Genomic DNA, 16,497 nt, shown 5'->3' on the forward strand with positions numbered 1-16,497 from the left:
TAATTTTATCATCAAGTGATTTTACTCGTGTTCCTGCTGTAATTTTCTTGCGTTCTAGCATAGACACATGAAGGAGATGTGTTGTGAACTAATCCTGAAAGAGAGGGGTTCGGGTGTGACCGAGAGGAGATTGTGAAAACGCGATATATGACGTGACTGACCTTTACAAAACTAATGTTCGGGCGAGAGATCAGATGGTATGATATATGAAGGATAACACCTTGTTTACCAAGATATAGTGCAAAGTGCGATGGTGTGCTCGATACAGACCCTACTGACGAGCAGTTTAGTGTGAAAGAGATAATGCAGCGGGCATGTATATATATACAGAAAGGCAGTTGGATGGCGTGTGATAAGCTCCTCCTTCCAAGGTATGCAAGTAAGAAATCTCTGAACAGATATGTCAAACCAGCAGAAACAACCCACCATCGCTCAAAGAGTCAATCACATCAGAGAAGCATGGCATGAAGGTCGTCCTGCCTACGGCGCCATCACCAAAGCACCTGGAGCCGGGTTGGTCAGGACTTTAGCTGGTCTGAAGAGATACGGATTAGACGTGAGTCTCGGTCTGTCACACATGAATGTATATCATGGGTACAGTGTTTTACTTAAAATAAGATATCTTACGTCTAATATAGTTCCTCGTGCTGGATGCTGAACATGGTAATTACGATGAAAAATCATTATACGATGCCTATCATGCTGTAGCTGCTTTGGGTGTTTCTCCTGTAAGTTTGGGCATCGACAGAATCATGTCCAGTGTTTCCTTTTAGTCTGCTGATTTGCTTGACATGTAGATTGCTAGATATCCAGGTATGGGAAGTGAGAAATGGGGAATAAGGGTTGCGTTGGATGCTGGTGCACATGGGATCATGATTCCTCTGCTTGAGTCAAGGGTGAGTGAAGACATTTGCGTATGGAATCAATCCATCGTTGGCAGCAACCCAGTAGAAATCCTTAAATCATCTCGCTGTGGTCGATCAATCTTGAGAGGAATCAGAGTGGATAATGACGTGCTTTTGATGTACACCCACACAGGAACAAGCAGAAGATGTCGTTCACCGAGCCAAGTTCCCTCCCTTTGGCGGACGAACTTCTGGTGGCAGTTTCCACACTCAAGCCTTCCACTTGACAGGTCAAGGTGAACCTGCAGGACGAACTTTAACTCAAGAGGAGTACGTCAAGAATGCCAATGACGCTACGTTAGTAATTGCCATCATAGAGACCAAAGCAGGACTGGAGAATATCGAGGAGATCGTGACGGTCAAGGGACTAGGTGGGTGTACTTTCTATTCGAATTTCACCTGTTCTCTTACTGGTCATGGTATTCAATCATCTTCTGGGGGGAAGGTTCCAACATTGAGGTTGGACGAACGCTAACGTCTTTTAAATCACTTTAGATGCCATCTTCATAGGACAATACGATCTCGCACTCTCCCTCGGGTCTCTGCCTCAATCTGATCAAAGGGTCATAGATGGTGTGGAAAAAATATTCCAAACTTCCAAAAAAGCCGGAATACCCGTCATAGCTTGGTCACCAGGTGATGAAGCCAAGGGGGCAATTGAAAAGGGATATGAAGGGATCATTGTAGGTCTAGATATGACGGTAATCGTCAATGCTTTCAAAAAGGATTTGGCCACAGCCGGAGCACCGGTAAGATGGTAGACAAAGATCACATTTGACTCATCGATGTATTCACTTGAAATGTATTGATGTCACAAATGGCCCGACCGTAAAGATACATACGTAGAGCTATAATCACATTGATACCTGAATCTGGGTAATGATCGTTCGCATGTGCGTTCATTATTCTATGACATTTCTTTCATATTTCTACACTTTAACCCAAATCCGTTTATCTATCATCAACCGAGCTGAATTGACAGTACGCATGATCGTATCAGCTCTGCTCGGTCCATTCCACTCTGTCTGATCCACCCAAGAATGGAATCACTCACTGATCAATATACAGACTCCGGCCACGGCATGCAACAATGCTCCGTACACTATCAGCCATTTCCATTCGCCCGTCTTTTCCAGTATCTGACCTCCGACTAAACCGCCACCCAGTCCGGCGGGAGCGGTAAACAGCAGTACTACACCAATATTGGAGGCTAGGTTATCGGGACCAAAGACCTCGGCAGCCGCCATGGGAATGAGAGTATAAAATGTGGGAGCGATCTGAAGAGAAGCAAGGTGATTCTATCAGAAATTGGCCTTATTGGGAAAGATCATACGAATACGTAGATGTCTCACCAATCCATATATGACACCAAAAGCTACGATGACATTATAAGTGGTAGCAGGTAGCCACAAGGCCAGGATGGCAGCTGCTGAGACCATACAGACGAAGACAAAAGTGTTCATCGCCCCTAGTTTGTCTGCGGCGTATCCAATGGATATACGGCCAACGCCCGCACAGAAGTTCAGTAAACTTAATGGTCTGAAGGTACATAAGATCAGCGGGAGCACCGCGTGAAGTGTGACAGATGATGCTAGTAAGATACTCACAAAGCACCCAGAATATCATTACTTGGAACTCCCTTCAATTGTTTGATGTATTGAGTCAAGAAGAAAAGGACAGTGCTGTGGTAGTCAATTCGAGGAGAAAGAATGGGAAAATCAATGGGTACTCGCCTTGTAGAGCAAAGTAATCATAGTGTACTCACCAGTATCCGAAAGTATTCAACAACAAACACAAAGCCAAGAAATGGAATGGTACCAATTTCCAAACCCTCTTGTCAAACCATGGTCCTTTACCTTTCGCTCTGGCTTCGGGAGATTTAGGTTGGGTACGAACAAGGTAAGTGGCGACGGTCATGAGTGTCAGGTTGATGAATGAGTATATGCTGCGCGTTAGAACTCAACAATCAGTCGGCTGCTCTCCGAAAGTGTATGAAATTAATGTCTTACAGTAATGTCTTGTGAGGTCCTATTGCCTTCAATAGAGCTCTGATGATCAAAGTACCAATTGCTCCTCCTGGTTTACACGTTGAGGCATAATAAGCCACGCTCCGTATAGGCGGGATTGAGATGAAAGAGACACTGCACTCACCGAAACCAGCACCTGCGATAGCTAAACCCGAAGCTAGACCTCTTTTCCTATAAAACCACTGTGATGGTAGACTGAAGAACATTGGCTGACATATTCCAACCCCAATACCAGTCAACACACCCTGGTAGATCAAACGGAACAATTGAGCTTCTGATCTAAGTGTCTGGTGTAGGTGTGCTCACCTGGGTAAGGGTGATTTGCCATAATTTCGTACTCCAAGAGGCTAAGAATAGAGCCAGCCAATAGACGAATACCGACACGAACAGTACTCTTTTGAAACCGCTGGTACAGAGAAGAAGAGAATGGTCAACTCCTAGAATGATGGAACTCTAGAGTCGACGTATAGCTCACAATTTATCACCGATCTTTCCAGCTACGAAAGAAGTCGTGTTTTGGAACTATCATTTACATCTTTCAGCTGATTTCATGTCTACTATAGTGTGAGAAATAGAGATTACATACCAGAGCGAATAGTCCACCTATTATACTCAGCTTCGAAGCTTGTTCCGGGAAGGTATACTCGGCATAATGAGCTTGGAAGACACCCCACGCTACACCCCACCTATCCACCATAACAACGTATGATCTCAGTATGGTTCTTTACCCTGTACGCCCATTGGCAATTGAACTTACCCCATAGTCAAAGCTGCAAAAGTCATACAGCATCCTACGACGATCCACCCATATCCTCCCTCTGGATATACGAACTGCTCTATCGCTTCGGCAACATCCTCTTCTAAACGATCACCTTCCACTCCCTTTTCCAGGCTCTTCTCGTGTATCGACGCGGATTCGTCGATATCATCACGTGCATGAGGTGCTAGTGGAGGCGGAGCAGAAGGTGCTCGGACAAGATCTAACCCTTCTGCAGCGGTAGTGAATAGAGCAAGTTTGTTAAGCTGTTCAGGAGAGTTTGGATGGGTATTCGAGTTCATGGTCATTCTGTCTATGATCCTCTAATCTGTTCGCTTTCTCTCTCTATATCTCTATACTTTGTACGGATCGTATCTGATATGCTTTTGACCAAGTGACCATCATACACCAGATGTGATATGTTGCTGCTGAAATTTGATATCCGACTCCAAACCGACAATGACCGGCTATGATTGAATGTCGATTAACAATTATTGGTCATCGAGTGATCAAAGTTTGATAGATGTGATCACCAGACCAGAGTAAACTTCTGATCTCGGGTCTACCAGTGGACGTTTCATCCTATAAGCACGATGGTATATCAATCATGCTTTGCAGTGCAGTCCAGCTGTAGTGCATGTTTTCGAAATTTCACTCTACCCAACTCACCCGGCCCGGATCCTGAATGGTGATTTACAATTTAGCCTTAAATACTCTTTTGTAAGTTAGGAGCTCCTCTGAGCGAAAATACGGTACTTCGGGACTCGCACCCCGATCGCATTTAGCCGAGCATGTTACAAGCAATCGCGACTAATCTCTGGAGCTGTATCATCGTTACCCTTCGACTCATATCAGCTGCTCTTGCGGAACAGGATCAGAGGCATCTGCTTGGACGAGATGCAACATTACATTGGAAGAGAATGACATGATGATGGTCTATAACAATCGTAAATACACAGACAGACTTGTTACAGGTACGTATTTTACAACATATTTTCACCTTCAGAACCCATAGGATTCGGTATCAAGCTATTTTCAGCAAACAAGAAATCGAAATTGAATATATCCCAATTAAAACCTTCTTCGTTACTCCAAACGGGGGGAAAGTCATTCTGATTCATATTCCCACTCCCACTCTCACCAATGTCTTCGCCATTGTTATGATTATGATTGCTAAGATCGGCTTCATGTGCTGAACCGCTTGCTGTTTTGCTCTGAGATTGTTTATAAGGTAAACTCATACTTAGACTAGTCCACATCTCCCTAAGTACCTTTCCAGGCAAACCAGGTTGTCTCGCTACGAAATTCTCAGCTTTCAACAGTAGATCTTCGTCGAATAAAGGTTCAGGAACACTGAATTTAGTCAAGATCGTTACTCTCCTTGAAGTTGCGAGACAAATCGTGATGGTCGTTAACAAGAATGCAGGTAGATGGGAAATCTCTCCATCTTGGTTATTGCTGATGTTACTTTTCGACATTAAGAAAGGGACGATTTCCTCGACTAGGTGTTTTGAAGGAGGGATTAACGAAAGAGCAGTCAATGCTTCGGCTTGTTCTACTTGTGTGACAGAAATGGGACTGGGTGGTTTGAAAAAGGCGAAGCCGAGTCGAAAGCCTAGTGAATAGGTCAGACAGGCGACCGTACAACGTAAGAGCCCTGTAAATAAACGTAGAACACGTTAGTCAATCGAAGGTACATATTTTGTTCGCACCCGTATATATATATTTGAGGTTGATAATGATGACGACAACACTCACATTGATCGTCGTCCAAAGAGCCCTCTATACTGTCCAAATGACTCTTTGTTTCGATCCACAACGCCATTATCACAGTAATCTCCGGCCAGCTGTATCTGACTAAGACTTCTATCTTCCCTATTGTATTGACAAAGTCTCGACATCCTTCTATTATATTTGCTTCTAGTTGAAGATGGGAGATACATTGGTTGATGTGGTCCGATGGGTGTCTGGGGAATCGATGTGAATAAAGGGTAGGTAAAGCCTTACACCGCGAAGTTTCCATCTGAAGACTATGTAGATATATACGAGTCAATCGGTGCCCTCAGCAGGTCGCAAACGTGACACCGATTGGAACAGGTCTACTCACATACAGTACCTGTTCTTCACCGCTTCCCACTAATATGGACGATCAGATTATGGGTTATGATCCAGAATTGAACGCTGGGATGAACTCACCAAAGTCAGTTCTTCCAATTTGTCTGATGACCACGATTCTACTAGATCTTCAGGATGTCCATCTTCACCCAGAGCGACTTCTGCTTTACTCTCCAAACCCAGATCTACACCTAAGGAATATGCAAAGCCGATGAGCCGAAGGCATGTCGGTGGGATGTGATCCTCACTACTTGGTGTATACGGTGCGAAAGTGAGAATGTACAACGCAAGGATAGCTTCAACACATGCAGCACCCGACATGGCATATAAGACTGATTCCTCGATCATACTTACTGCTGCGGCTGGCAAGGGATCTTGTAGGTAGGCGAGAGCGGCAAGGATAATGAATGGATGTGACGGGATGGATCGAGTGGAGAGCAGGAATGGGATCATAGGAACGATGAGGGAGAAGCGGTGCTTGAAGCTATGGGCAAGTCAGCTTAGATATAATGAAAAATATTCCCTTCCACTTACAGTTGGAAATTGCTCTCCACATGAGAACGAGTGACATGACCCCTGGTGATCATATTTGGGTAACCTTCTGGATCTACAGCACACCTTGTTCTTTCGTCGAAGATCAAGGTGGAAGGATCCATAGTATACGATTTCTGAAATCCAGCTACGTCTAACACTCTATATGGGATGAAGATACCCTCGGAAAGTGCTGAGGCAAGGGGTGGAGTAGGATTAGCCGACAATAGTTGAGGAGTAAGGTTCACATTGGTGACTGGTGGGGTGATGAGCGGCACAGGTAGATTGTAGGTGATCTCGCTGGAAGAGTTTGATCGGGGTGTGGTGGTCGGTAAAGAAGTTAACAGTCCAGTATAAGCGGATTCGAGCGTGTGAATTCGCTGCCTCATCTCGTCTATCTCACGAGTAGGAGCAGGGGGAGCAGAGGCGAGATTTTGCGTGGTAGGGAGGTCGAGGAAAGCATCAGGTAGAGATTGACGAAAATGAGATTCGTCTCTCCTTCCTCTATGCTGGGTATCTTCCGCTGATCTCCTCCTTGTTCCAATCTCTTCTATCCCAGGTAAACCCGCCAGCGAACAGGGCGTCTTCCTCCTCCTACACCTTGCGCATCCTTCTGCTCTCAGTCCATCGCACTTCACCTTTGATGTCGCACAGCTCTGACAGGCGTGATATATCCTGGCACGAGGTGGTGAAGCGCTCCGACGTGGATTGGTGGTTGAGGAGGGCATGCTGTGTGATTATGTTGTAGGGTGGTTTATCGAGTCAAATTTAGGGGGTTGTACGGATACACTTGCGCATCATCTCGATCGATCCAGGTATCTGTTGGGTCCTGGTAATACTGGTAAGCATGTTTGAGTGTTGCAGGTGAAGATGAAGATGAAGTCGAAGATGGTAAATGATGATGTTTTGGTGTAAAAGGTGTAGCTAGCCGAGTGATGACTTGTTAGTACTCGTAACCCAATCCACTCAACAAATCCAATCATTCAAGCTGATAGGATTGTTACTTCGCTCCTGTTCCATCGATCAATGCTATATCTCATGTACATGCACATTTACAACATATGAACGATGCCTGATACAAATTGCCCTGTACTATACTGTACTATATATATACATATATATACATATACCCTCTTAAGCTGGATCGAGCTATTATTTTCACCTTCTATCTATCCTTCCGTCTTCCCTCCCTTTTCCTTAGTGACTGTATCATAGTCAACATATCGTGTTACATGTCAACGTTCAAAATCCCTCAACCCTCGAATACTACTGAAACTAGTGACCTGATTCAAATCCGCTCCGTTCAAATTCAATCCTAAACCTATCCTCCTCCCATTCTGACTGTTATTGGCAAAACTATTATTGGACGTTATACCTAAATCATCTCTAATCTGTTTCGTATAATTCGGTCCATTCAACATATTCCCATCGATATCTTTGTGTCTAGCAACCTGATCACCTTTCTTCTTGACCGACCATTTGGGATCTATCCATCTTCTCAAATTCCTATTCACCGTCAAAATTACGGGGAAGAAAAGGCACGATCCGTATAACGAACAAACCACTATCAAAGCGATTAATCGGTTGCTAGGATGGATAGCTTCCACCTTGTACGAGACAGCGGGGAAAATAGCCGCTCCGCTTATCGAAGCCATCAAAGCCGTCGAGGTCAATTTCGTATGTTTGCCTTGTCCCCTTATCGTCATGGCGAATACTAATGGAAAGATCGGACCTTCGAAAAACATGTGAAGGATCAATGTTCCCAACGCTCCATTGCCCGTTGGAAGAACCATGGGTAATAATGCGGCGAGGAAGGCACCAGTGATGCAAAATCCTAAGATGTATCGAGGTGGAATACCGATATAGCATCCGAAGGAAGCTATGGTTCGCGAAGCGAAGAATAACCCTTGGCCTATTGTCCTCATCCATTGGGCATCTACCGTAGGTTTGATATCTTCCATGAACCCATTCCAGGTAAAACTGATACATTCTTGCGCACTGACATAATTCGATATCACGAATACACCGGTAACCAGTAAAACCACTCTGGTAGATATGCCGAATGATTTACAGTCCTTGGTGATTTCAGCATGATTGAATCTCCTTGACGCCTTGATCTCCAAATCTTCGTCCGTAGCTTCACTCAGAGGGACATAGTAGAATATCGCGGCTAAGAACAAGACGAATATCGACACTGCCAAGTAGCACCATTGAACTTTGAATAATCGCATCTGATCAACATTGTTGAACAAAGCTCGTTGAGAGAGCAATGAAGAACATAACGACCCGATAGCTTGAATAGCTTGAGAGAAAAGTAATCTTGCTTCAGATAATTCTCCAGGACCGGCAAGGGCGATGAACGGATTTGCAGCAGTTTCCAACGTCGATAATCCTAAAGCGACCAGGAAATTACTGACGACGAACCCGGGAAAACTTGTTAAGACCGCTGAGGGCCAAAATGCCATAGCTCCAATGGAGTAGATCGTTAATCCGGTGATGAAGGTGAATCTGAATCCCTTTTTCGTGAGTGTCCAGTATCCGACACACACCGGTCCGACTAAATATGCAGCCCAATAGGCACTTTGCAAGCCTAAACTTTCATGAGGTTGGAAGCCGAGTAAACCCTCGATCTCGCCATTCAGATTTCCAATCAGACCGTAAGAGAAACCCCATAGGAAGAAGAGAATACTGACTGTGGATGATAAGTATTACGTCAGTGGATCTCCTCTTGTCTAGTATGTGAGATATACAAGGAGATTGAGATCAAACATACCAAATAAAATCGGACCTAATGCCTCTCTAGCACCCAACTCAGTCAAGTGCCTATTGACGCCCATATTGACAAAATCGAAGAACTTTGCGGTCGGTCCTTGAGTATGCTCTTCAACAGTTGCTGATTTCTTCGTACTTATTGAATACCCACGTATTCTGTTCATATATGTTGATTTGGTATTTGTACCATGTCCATTCGAAGCTGCTCTATTCGGTTTCTTCCCCTGTGCTGGACCTTGACCTTCGTTACCCGATGTGGAAGGTACACGTTTGATCTCCGGTACCATATTATTATTATTACTGATGGAAGTCATATTTTGATTTCTGTTGAAATTGTTATTATTGCTGTTACCGTTGATGTATTGAGGTGGTTCTTCTTTCAGTATCGACAAAAAATCAAATATTTCTTCCTGCTCTGTTTGCTGTTCTTCCGCACGTGCTTGTGTACCACCATTTGCACTCCCACTGACCGCGTTGGTCTCCTCTCGTATACCCTGCGGTGATGGCGATAATTGCACGCACGAAGTTGGCTCTTGAGGCGATTTTGGTGATTTCCCTTTCTCCCTTTCCGGCGATTCTGTACCATTCACAGAGGCAGACCTAATGGTCAAGGCGTAATCTTCCTGTTGAGTTATACCCATAACTCCAGTTGGTCTTTTCTTTCTTAATATAGCAGGCATCACCCTCAAGATCAACGGTTTCAGTACCAACGTACACGAACACATCAATCCCACCGATATCTCGATGAATGACCAACTCAGTGACAGACTTATGTAAAACGTGTAATCGCCGAATTGAGTATTCGCGTTGAGTTGGCCATGATCACCGAATAACCTCTCGGCTCTCAGAGCTTGTTGTAGGTATGCTATTCTTACTACGTCGACGACGGTGACGAACCCACCGACGCAGAACGTGGCTATTAGCGCCACCTTCTGTCTCATCTCCATTCTTAGACCGGTGAGGATCGGTAAGGGAAGTAGAAGGATCGCCAGGTCGGTCAAGATGTTGATCGGTGCGGTAGAAAGAAATAATGCGATAACATCTATACATTGGCCAGAGTCGTCACTTTGACCAGTCTCATCATCGGTTTTCCAAGCTGCGTTGATGGGTCGACACTGAAAGATGGCGATGAAAGTACCGACTATCCCGGCGAGTGAGACGATTAGCATCGTGGCGTACGTTCCATATCTGAACCAAGGTTGAACTTCGGACATCCGACGATAGAGGAGTAGAATGGCGAGTTTGATTGTCATCGTTGCTGGATTGTAGAATACAACGAATGTGTAGATGCATTTTCGCAGTATGCCAACCCAGCGGGGCTCTATATCTGCAGTGACAACGGATATGTCAGTGATCATCACGATTGAGTGACTGGGGCCATCGTACTCACCCACACCGACTTTACCCAAGCCATTCCGCGAAGCTATAATCGTGGCCACTGATAGAGCAAGGAAGAAGAGCTGTACAGGAGCAGGATCAGTATAGGTTAAAAGACACAATTGAGAAAGGTAGGTAGGCTATATATGAAGAGTAGATGTGGACATCAAGAGGAGGGAATAGAAGAGGAGTAATCGATGTATCCCCAACCCACCCAAGCTAATACAGTGATATAATCATCCCACATGACTTTCTTGACCACCCATGTTTTCGATAATATCCTCAACATCACGAACAGCGTCGCTAACGTAGTCATCACTATACCCACGACGAATATCGCTTCTGATCTATCATGAGAGCTCGTTATGTGAGGTGAGGAACTGGCTGTCGAGGCGGAAGTGATGACGCTCGCTATGGAGCTTATGACGGTGGATGCTATTGTTGATGACATGTTGATGGGGGCACTTTAGGTGGTCTGCGAGGTGGAAGACATGTTTCGAGCTACACCGGCTGAGAGGCGATCCCGATGATTGTCTAGAACAATGGGATGCTGAAGCTAGTGGGTGATAGCTGTGAGTACGGTTTGTTGAACGAGTAAGATTTTACGATGGTTGACCGAATGGTAAAGAAGTGAAAGCTGTATTCTCCTCTTTTTCTCTTAGGGATTTTCCCGTTTTTGCTTTTCTCCCAGTGTCCTCGTCTCAGGATGTTTCGGATGAAATACCAAGGGATAAGAAATTATGTTGTCGATCCAGTTGAATTATCTCAGAAAAAATTCGAATCGGGTGAAATCAAAACTGCAATGGTAGTGGAAATTAAGACTGAAATGGGATGATGTGATTCCTAGACCAATGTTGGGTTACTGAGAGGTATGGATAAGATGTCACTTGTGAATTAATGATGTATGTGAATGCCTTGAATGCCTTGACTATTGTTCATGCGTCAATTGTATATTGTCGTGATAGTGTTGGCTGATGTGGATGATGATGTCGATGCAGTGGTGTGTTGTTATCGATTGTTGATTGTTGGTTGTTGTGATACAATGCGTAGTGATGTGGTTTATGGAAGATGCTGTACTGTATGGTAACTTATCTGTGTACAGTCAATTGTGCTCGTGAGTGGATCAAATGTTGTTCTCCTTCCTATGGATCCATGGGAAATGGGAACACCATAGACCACAGCGCAAAGTGAATGTCCGATGGTTGTTTCCCAAAGTCTATCCTGTTGCTAAGGTTACATAACCTATACCCTGGAACGGCGCTCGTTTCCCTTGAGCCAAATTACCACTTTCGGAAATATCTCCCTTACTTGGCTGATCAGCAGGCACACCCACACCCACATAGCACAGAGCGCACGGACACTGACCACTGTGTTTGGTTGTAAGACATATGACTGGAGAACCCTACCTACTCTTCACCTTTATTGAAGTGAGGGGCAGAAAGACAGAAGAAAGACGCACAGAGACGGAGCCTATTACCGGTCGATCAAGCCAAAAGTTTAGCAAGGGATCCTGGTTCCTCAACGTACGGCCCATCGCCGAGTAAAGTAAACTAAAGTCGAGAATGTCGATCATTGACACAACATCATTGACGGTATCTTACAATCATGGCTGGCTAAGATACTTGACATGGTCTACAAATCATAAACTGCGTATATACCCCATCCCAGTCGTGAACACCAATGAGCAGAAGAAGAAGCCGAAGGAAGATGCATTTGTATTGTACGGTATATATGGTCATCCAGTGACCGCTTGTGTTGATGGCCAAGGGTAAGGAGGGAGTGAAAGATGATAGTACAGGAAGGATGATATTGCGGCTTAATTCCTCTGCGTGTACTACCAGATACATGGCTGACGACACCAGGTCGTATGGCTATGCCACACATCAGTCCTGACCAGGGAACAGCATAGCGCTTATTTCCAAACTTTATATGGCCTTAAATATGGACCTCTATGCTGTTCTCTTGAGGACACGAGAAACGCATAGACACACAATGAATAAAATTGCAACGATTACCTATACTGTTCCTCGGACAGCGTAAAAAATGCCATATTGGATATTCGCAGAAGAACTGAGTTTGGCGGTTCAACCAAATCCTATAGCGGAACGAGCATTGCAATGTGATGGATGCTGTTGTAACATCATCATCATGTTCAATAGGCTATGCATTTAAACAGCAACTGCTACTATACCTAATCTACCTTGGCACTTGTAAATGCTACATCTTCGACATGTAATCTATTGATTTCATGTTCTGATATATCCCTGTCCCTTCTGCTCATCCTCCACTTCATATGACATGAGATCATCTTCCTTGCGAGATATGCATCTGACTAAATTATATTATACTATATTCACCTATACAGCTCCGAGTGATTTTCTAGCTTGTCTGCCCCTCTCTCTAGCCCTCCTAGCGGCTCTTACCAGATTATTCAACGCGTTCTTCAACTTATCAGATGAAGATCGTTCGATCAGATGTCTACGAAAGCAAACAAAAAATCAGTTTTTGGCTGGTCATAGGATGGAAGAAGGAAGAGTAATGTCAACTCACAGATGAACATCATTCAAAAATGCCTGTTTCTCACCACCCGGAACGACATGTCCCGGTAAACCATTGATCGTCTCTCCAAACCAACTCTCGAGTTTCTGTGACTGAGTAGTACCAGTCGACGTCAGTGCATTGAGGATAATTCGTATTTGATCCAAGGCGTCTTCAGGGAAATCCTGAACGATCAATCCGTTGATTAACAATCCCACTATCACTTTGCCATAAGTCATGAATATCTCTTGTAATCTATGATTCGAGGGAAGGTGGTTGGACAAGATGACCAGGGTATCGAGTGAGACGAGGATGGTCTCTGGAGAATGACAGGTGAGAGTAGCGAGGATGTGAGAGATGGCTGGTTGGAGTGAAGGTGAGGACAAGACGAGGGCAGGGATGGAAGTGAGATAAGCTATGAGGAGGTGGACATAATCATCCATCACTGAGTTAAAAGGAAGGTATATATCAGCTACGATTCGGATCTACACCCACGCCGAAAACCAATTTGATTGTGGAGCTGTTTCACTCACCATCCGGTATTTCTAAAGCCACTTTATCCTGTAACATCCTCGACATGAAATTCGTCACACTCTGGAACGATCCCAACAGCAATTCGCCCAACGCTTGATTCTCCGGTTGATTAGCTACATCACCGAATTTACTCGTGACTTTACCTGTTATCCAAAGATAACTCGAATATCCCGTCTGTTCAAACGAGATCGTCATCCTACTTAACAAGGGTTGGATGATAGGTTGAAGTGCGGTTGAGGGGAAGAATGTTAAACCTCTTCTTAAAACTGTCGATACTCTTTCCGAAATATAGTACAACTTGCTGTATCTGTTCAGGAGCGAATCCAAAACTCCATAAAGTTCTACGGCTGTCTGATGACATTCTTGAGGTAACGGATCTATCGATCGGACAACTGATAAATACGAATCCAACTGTTCTAAACAATCTGCAACTTTTTGTAAAGTTGGCTTATCAACTTCTGTCTCTGCTACAGCGACCGATTGGATCTTCTGAATCAAAGGTTGACAGAATTCCTTCAATGCCGAAGCAGCTAGTTCAGCAGGCATCGAGGAAATGATATAACCTATAGCCTCGCAGACTTCGACCATATCAGCTTGATCCAACTTGTCTCCAACCGAGTTGATGAAAGTGTGTAGCTGGGGTAAGAATGGTACGAGGTGTTGGTTACAATCTTGACACATGAATTTCATAGCTTGTGCCGCAGCTGCTGAAACCTCTTCTTCCGCCGTATCGAACCCTGCTGAGATATAGTGTAATTGGAATGCCAAATTTTCAGGATGACGATCTATCCACTGAGTGTATCTTGAGATGACCAATATGGCGGCGTAACGTATTTTAGGATGATCGGGTAATTTAGGTAACATGTCCATTATGTGAGGTAAAACTTCATCGTCGTCCGGATCTACCTCTGCGCCCATACTCCTCATGGAGAATAGAGGTGCTTCAATCTCTTGCCATGAAGGTGATGGTTTGCCCATAGCGTTGACTATTAGATCGTAAGATCGCTTCAAACATGTTGGAGCTCCAAGCACATGACAACAATCCTTCAGCGTATCTCCCATCCTATGTCTAAAGGCCCGGAACTCGTCTCGTTCTTGAGCTGTTTGATGCTCGTCATCTCCCGGGAAATGTAAATGACCGATAATGACGGTTTGGAGGTTCGCGTAGATGTGCAGTATAGGTTGGATGGATGGATCGGATGGCTGTCGACCGAGGGTCATGGCGAGAGTGTACCAGAAGTAGAAAGTGATAGGAACGATGTCGAGGTCAGGGTAGGCTGCGCATTCAGCAATAGATTGAACAAGTGGTAATAGGTCTTGAGGGTGTCGAACGATAAGATCCTTGTAGCATTCTCCAGCTTCACACAGTATACGACAATATCCACGTATACGATCCGCATCTTCTTTATGTTCTTCCAATTGAGGCCGTAGAGCGATCACTCGAGGAACAATCTGCTGTACCACTTCTACATTATCTTCCACCTCCTGAGTCTCATGTATCAGATCACACAGCACATCCACAGCTGCGTCGAACAGCTGATCGGATGTAAGTGCATCGAAGGAAGCGTCGAAGAGAGGTGTCTGGGCTACTTGAGAAGCCATGACTTCTCCAGCCTGTAACCAGCTCCGCAGAGCTTCGAATACCGATATCTGGATTTGTGTTGTAACGCCTGAAGGTCGACCAATCATTAAGCTATCCTTAAAAAGGAAGACACTTGACTCACAAGTAGCCTGGATATACATCGTCAAGACTCCCAGAACCTGTCCCGCCGATCCGCTGACTAACGCACTCAACATAGCTTGTACTTCATCGTTCTACATGCCATCGATCAGCTTGTCGTGACCAGAAGACGAATCAAGTCAACTTACGGATAAGGGTATTCTAGAATTTCCAGCTTCCTCCGGTAATGATTTTAAAAATCCCAACAACACTATCACCGTCGAAGGATCTTTACCAAACTGATCTATCATACCTCCTACGACGTTCTCCCATTCTGGCATCTGTAATGCCAAATCCGCCAGTGCTAGACATAGTTGAGTTAATACCGCTTTGGAACCTGAAGGTGCTGTTGGTGAACATAGAGGTGATAAGGATGATAAGAGGGAGTCGCGTAGTGGTGGAAGCTGTTCTCGAGGTAGCTGGGATAGGTCGTATAATATCTATGTTGATAAAGGAGGAAAACATAAAAAATTAGCTTGCCTGAAGCTTCATTTCTGTGCTAGGGAACAAGGACTTAGAGCACAGAAAACAAAGGAGAAGGAGATAGAATGAGCCTAGGCTATAGCCCAGCGGACTTGGGAAAAGGCAAGTTTGAAACTTACTTTTGCACGTAGTGTCTGAGCAGAGAATAATCTGCCTTCCAACGGTGCCTCCGGTGAAGTCAGGAGTGTATGACACGTCTGCCAAGCTTCGACCTAGGATCGTTACCATTCCATCAGGTACTCATTATAGCTATGTCTCTTTCTGGCGAAAGGACAATCTAACTCACACTATGCTGGAATTCTTCTAACCACTCATTCGCCCTCTTCTTCGAGCTACTATCGGGATCATGATACAGCGTTTGTAGGGCTTGGACCACCGAAGCTGTAGCTTGGTCTGACGAGGATGTTGACATGCGGGGTATATCAGTCGAGCCCAGGTATGAGATATATGAAAGATGGCTGTATATGCAAGAGTATATAATGTGATGAGTATTAGTACCAGAGAATGGAAAGCAGAGAAAATGGGAAATCAAGAAGTAACAATTCAAGGTTAAGTAAGGACCGTGTCATAGTCAGCATGCGAGTGTCGTGTGGCTATCACGTGGTACATTTCGGCGTTTTAGAGCTTGCCAGCATCGAATTGGGAAGTGGCACTCTTGCTCCAAGGCGATATCCAATGTAGCCATGCGTCATGTATCTTCTTTCTCGGAGTCACCCACCTCAACACATGAGCCCCATG

General features: G+C 44.7%; 5 protein-coding genes across 5 annotated transcripts; 1 reads left to right on the plus strand and 4 right to left on the minus strand.

The window, feature by feature from the left end:
• Positions 1–400: 400 nt before the first annotated feature.
• V865_003198 (uncharacterized protein) lies at positions 401–1,666 on the plus strand (the record flags this gene model as incomplete). The annotated part of the gene is made up of 5 exons (XM_066226996.1): positions 401–556; positions 639–728; positions 798–896; positions 1,039–1,276; positions 1,401–1,666. 5 exons carry the CDS (start codon positions 401–403, stop codon positions 1,664–1,666), a joined length of 849 nt encoding a protein of 282 aa, XP_066083093.1.
• Positions 1,667–1,834: 168 nt separating this feature from the next.
• Positions 1,835–3,997, minus strand: V865_003199 (uncharacterized protein; the record flags this gene model as incomplete). Its single annotated transcript, XM_066226997.1, has 11 exons — positions 1,835–1,875; positions 1,960–2,182; positions 2,258–2,444; positions 2,513–2,587; positions 2,671–2,850; positions 2,915–2,981; positions 3,057–3,177; positions 3,239–3,338; positions 3,408–3,454; positions 3,519–3,618; positions 3,690–3,997. 11 exons carry the CDS (start codon positions 3,995–3,997, stop codon positions 1,835–1,837), a joined length of 1,449 nt encoding a protein of 482 aa, XP_066083094.1.
• A 675-nt stretch (positions 3,998–4,672) lies between these two features.
• Positions 4,673–7,063, minus strand: V865_003200 (uncharacterized protein; the record flags this gene model as incomplete). Its single annotated transcript, XM_066226998.1, has 5 exons — positions 4,673–5,346; positions 5,448–5,719; positions 5,797–5,825; positions 5,886–6,288; positions 6,339–7,063. 5 exons carry the CDS (start codon positions 7,061–7,063, stop codon positions 4,673–4,675), a joined length of 2,103 nt encoding a protein of 700 aa, XP_066083095.1.
• A 507-nt stretch (positions 7,064–7,570) lies between these two features.
• V865_003201 (uncharacterized protein) lies at positions 7,571–10,935 on the minus strand (the record flags this gene model as incomplete). The annotated part of the gene is made up of 4 exons (XM_066226999.1): positions 7,571–9,027; positions 9,109–10,434; positions 10,498–10,567; positions 10,699–10,935. 4 exons carry the CDS (start codon positions 10,933–10,935, stop codon positions 7,571–7,573), a joined length of 3,090 nt encoding a protein of 1,029 aa, XP_066083096.1.
• Positions 10,936–12,841: 1,906 nt separating this feature from the next.
• On the minus strand, positions 12,842–16,171 carry V865_003202 (uncharacterized protein; the record flags this gene model as incomplete). Its single annotated transcript, XM_066227000.1, has 7 exons — positions 12,842–12,962; positions 13,035–13,467; positions 13,556–15,226; positions 15,281–15,371; positions 15,426–15,716; positions 15,879–15,971; positions 16,046–16,171. 7 exons carry the CDS (start codon positions 16,169–16,171, stop codon positions 12,842–12,844), a joined length of 2,826 nt encoding a protein of 941 aa, XP_066083097.1.
• Positions 16,172–16,497: the final 326 nt, after the last annotated feature.

Source organism: Kwoniella europaea, chromosome 1, assembly GCF_036810445.1.
Source record: "Kwoniella europaea PYCC6329 chromosome 1, complete sequence".
NCBI classification, from domain to species: Eukaryota; Fungi; Basidiomycota; class Tremellomycetes; order Tremellales; family Cryptococcaceae; genus Kwoniella; species Kwoniella europaea.